Source organism: Montipora foliosa, unplaced genomic scaffold (assembly GCF_036669935.1).
Source record: "Montipora foliosa isolate CH-2021 unplaced genomic scaffold, ASM3666993v2 scaffold_114, whole genome shotgun sequence".
In the NCBI taxonomy this organism is placed as follows: Eukaryota; Metazoa; Cnidaria; class Anthozoa; order Scleractinia; family Acroporidae; genus Montipora; species Montipora foliosa.
Genome location: NW_027179413.1, coordinates 8,732 through 13,194, shown reverse-complemented (window position 1 = coordinate 13,194; position 4,463 = coordinate 8,732). Strand labels below are relative to the sequence as shown.

The 4,463-nt window shown below is 34.6% G+C and overlaps 1 protein-coding gene across 1 annotated transcript; it reads right to left on the bottom strand.

Annotated features, from left to right (window-relative positions):
• Positions 1-553: 553 nt before the first annotated feature.
• Positions 554-4,258, bottom strand: LOC137985926 (uncharacterized). Its single transcript, XM_068833369.1, has one exon. The coding sequence runs from the start codon at positions 4,256-4,258 to the stop codon at positions 554-556; it is 3,705 nt and encodes a 1,234-aa protein (XP_068689470.1).
• Between the last annotated feature and the right edge of the window lie 205 nt (positions 4,259-4,463).

The following is a 4,463-nucleotide window of genomic DNA, read 5'->3' as shown; positions in this document are numbered from 1 at the left end:
CCTGCTATTTTGCAGTGTTTGCAGCAGTTTTCCAGTAAAAACAGCAAAAACGTTTATCATGACCAATTTTTAAAAAAGTTAAAATTACAGTGCCAGTGCAAAATTGTGCAAAACGTTCGTTTTAGCGTCTAAATAACACGTTTTATGAAAACTGCTATTTTGCAGTGTTTGCAGCAGTTTTCCAGTAAAAACAGCAAAAACGTTTATCATGACCAATTTTTAAAAAAGTTAAAATTACACTGCCAGTGCAAAATTGTGCAAAACGTTCGTTTTAGCGTCTAAATAACGCGTTTTATGAAAACTGCTATTTTGTAGTGTTTGCAGCAGTTTTCCAGTAAAAACAGCAAAAACGTTTATCATGACACTACGACAGCTGTGATTGCCAAAACCCACACTCACTCTCTTGGGGGTCAAAACGCACGAATTCTATAGGGGTAAAAAAGCACATTCTGCAACCATTAGGGGTAAAAACGCACTGCAAATACTGGGGGTCAAAACGCACAAAGAAAATCCAATCGAGCCCCAAAGGGGCATAATTGCACAAAAACTAAAATTAGTCAAAATGTATTGTTAACTCTTCAATCAACTTACGTTTTTTCTCACTGATCTGTTCTAGAGCAGCTTCTTTATCATTGTTAGCATATCTTGCCATTGTCTTATATCGCTTACCAAAGATTACATTGTCGAAATATAGATACTTATCATTTTCATTGTCTTTTATTTTTATTTTGTCATCTAATTTAGCAATACGTTCTTCTAACTGTTTTTGATTTTCCATTTGTACTTTGAATTGAACCTTTTTCGGTTTTAATGGATTTGCTTTTACGTTCAGCAATAATTCACCACATTTTTCAGCATAATCTTGTATGTAAGCATTTTCTATTTTTTCTAAACTTTTTTTGTCGTTTGTTGGCGCTTTAATGATCAGTTCAATCACAGGCTTTTTCTTCCTGTATTTATATATTTGGCTTTTGCGGTCCTTCAGGTGTCGATTTAATCGTGTTGCCAAATCCTCGCACGTTGATCCAATGTAAACCTTGTCGTCAACAAGCACTTTGTATATTTTGCCTTCACTATACAGACTGTTGAATTTGGCATTGGTCAATTCTAAACATGGCATTGTACGATTTTTATATTTGTTGTTCAAATCTTTGTTGTCAAGATGAATATATTCGAATTTGGTGGTTCTGCTCAAAGCAGTGTACAATAGTTTTTTGTCCATTCTATTGACATCATAAATGTTGTAAGGTTCATCAATATCTGCTCCTTGGCATTTATGAGCGGTTACACAAAAACTTGGAATGAAACACCGAGAAAATGTTTTCAAGTCAAACTCTACTCCATTAATCCAGAATGAATCTTCCGATACATCTTCCACCAAAAACTCCATTGTATTAAATATTTTATGTTCCTTGATGTTATCAGTTGCAATAACAGGCATTCCAGCACACACTTTATACGTTTCCTTTTTGTCATTGTACGTAAACTCAACATTTTCGTATTCCTTGCCCTCCACAAACTTGTCACAACATTGAGTATTTACTTCGATCCTTGTTTTGTTTAAATAACATATGTTTTTGTACAATTTTCGTGTCATAGAGAAGTTTTTTGCCAATTTGCCTTTCTTCAAGAATCCATCGAGCACAATGTGCGTTTTTTTGTCATATCGACATGAATCCTCGATATATTTCAATGTTGCATTTTTGGGGCACATTTGTCTGACAGACGCAGATTTGAGATAGTCATAGCATATTTTACTGCCAGATTCAACGGGAGAACATTGATTTGGATCACCAAACATGTAGACCTCGATACCGTACAACAAGAAGGCTTTGTAAATTAATGTCATCCACTTGTTTGGTACCATTGAAAATTCTTCCACAAAGACTGTTTTGTCTTTCAAACTCTTGAGATTTGTTTCTGTTGTCATGCCATTCCATTCACAAAAATAAGAATCAAATGTATGACAAATAGCGTCGGGATCAATTTTGTTTTTTTCTGCACGTGTTTTAATTTCTTCAACATATGACCGAAAGTTTTTGTTTTTGCTACTCATCTTAACCGGTAATCCTTCAAACGGTTTACTAGAATCGCATCCCATTTTTCTCAATCTGTCTTTGACATTCTGGACAGCCTTATTTGTAAAACTTAACACAATTGGCTTATCAGTTTTCATTACCATTTTACACAATTTGGTCGTTTTGCCAGAACCAGCTTGACCATTATACATGCAACCTTTGCCTTCCACTGCTTTATAACATTCAAAATCCATGTTTTCTCTGTAATGGCGCTCAAAGTAGCATAGTGGACTGTCAGTGATATATGCTTGACCGATATTCTTGATGTCAAACACAACATCTTTTTTGTTCTCCAATATGATATTTGGATTTGTAATAAATATACCATCTGTATTGTAAGCATATAACGCACTTTTTTCACCATAGCATTTACGAATAAGCTCCAAACACTTCAATATTGCTTGAGAAACAACAAATCTGTTCACACTTGTATTGTCTGAAAACAACCGTTCGCATTTTTGTTCCTTGATCAAGTAGATTTCATTGTAGCTGTCAATCACGATATTGCGCCCGTCTTTGATACCTTGAGTCCAACAAGCCATTGCTGTATCATATTCAACACAAGTGAAACCTGTATTGGTCCTGTTGTATTTCCTTCCTAGATCACCAATGAAACTGTTTGCCAATCGTTTGGCTTTGTCTTCGGGAAATATTTCAAATACATGTTTCAAAAACGGCTTGAATGTGTCAGGCTTAAGAGCTTTCTTAGAAACAATTTTGTATTTAATCTGCTTGACAGACATGTTCAGTTCATCAACCAAATATGACACCAAAGCGTTTCCATAAAAACCAGCTTCGATTTTCAAAGGTGTTCCATAATTGTACAATATCGTTTCTTCAATGTAAAATTCACCACATCTTCTAAGATCGCTTTTGCAATAAAATGGCTCTACTACGTCGTGAATACTGTAAACTGGAATTGCCATACCATTGTTGAGCAGAACATTTGGATACGATTTGGATATATCAATGTTGACCACATCATCAGGAATGTCTTCAGTTGTGCACCATTGAAGAGCCCTTGGATAATAATCATCAAGCATTTCACGAGTTTGCACATTGTATGTCGATTGCGGTAAATAACCACACATTTGTTTGAACAGTGCAGAAGCCAAACTTGTGTAAGTTTGATTAACCCACATAAAGTCATGTGTTTTATACAAACCAAGCAGATGATCACATATGGATTTTCTGATGTCGTATTCGTTGTTCAAGAGAAACATGTTGTTCCTGTGATCTATGAAACCATCCAATATTCCATTGTTGTCCCAATGCAAGTATTCCACATAATAACAGGTGGAATTAATGTATGCATCAATGGCTTGCATCATTTTAACATCTTCAGGCAAAACAATAATGTTGTCTTTTTTGTCTAATTCATGAATATCGTCAAATTTATCCAGTTTATACACATATTCGTGATTTCTGGACCATTTCATGTCAGTCATGTATTTTAATAAGTTATCACAGCCTCCTTGGTTTGCTTTGGCTGCAGTAAGTTTCAATTTTTCGTCTGTAATGGGATAACAATGATGGTCTTTGACAATGTAAACAAGTGAAACATCACAATTGTTCTTTCTGGTATGTGATTTGAATTTCCTGTATGTGCTATCATATGCGTGTATTGACACATTTGGATGGCAATTTTTGGCCCAATCAATCAATTCTTTTGTTGTCATTCTGGGTGGATCTGCACAATATTTGAAGATCTCGTTTTTCAATTTGTTATAATCGTATGTTTTAAAACCTCTTTTACCTCGTACTTGATCCCAAACATAATCAAGCACACAACTATCAGAGCCATATGATTTTGGTTTTCTTTGATTGCTCAACAAATATGATTCCAACTTCAAACCAGCCATGAAATGATGAGCAAAAAATTGTGGATTATATGTTATCACTCTGCCACCTATTTCTGTAATCATATCAGCTGACAACAATGTGAAATTGCTGGTCAATAATGTGTACATGAAGAATTTGTACATGTCTTCAAGACTCAATTTCGGTACAACTGTGTCAAATGGACCAAATAATCTTTTCATGTCTCTGTCTTTATGCAAATCCCTGATAGTGACAAACACTGTGACAGAAACACGCACGCGCCTTCCACCAATTTTATCAATTCGCTGTTCAAACAGTCTTGAAAATGATGAATTTTTCTTTGTGAATGAACCAGCCATTCTGATTTCTTGTCTTCTGTATCGATTGAGTGAAACTCTGATTTTTTCGTATATTAATTTTTTGTTCATGCTATTATTACCATTACTTGAGATATTATTTTTCATAACTATATATTTTATATAGGAAACAATTCTTTAAATAAAAATATGGTGCGTTTATAGTTTAACACATACAGGAGTATGTATTTAACTTGGAAGTGACATA

What these genes read in the sequence shown, in the direction of transcription:
- LOC137985926 (XM_068833369.1), bottom strand. Translation starts at nt 4,258, where the DNA reads ATGGCTGGTTCATTCACAAAGAAAAATTCATCATTTTCAAGACTGTTT.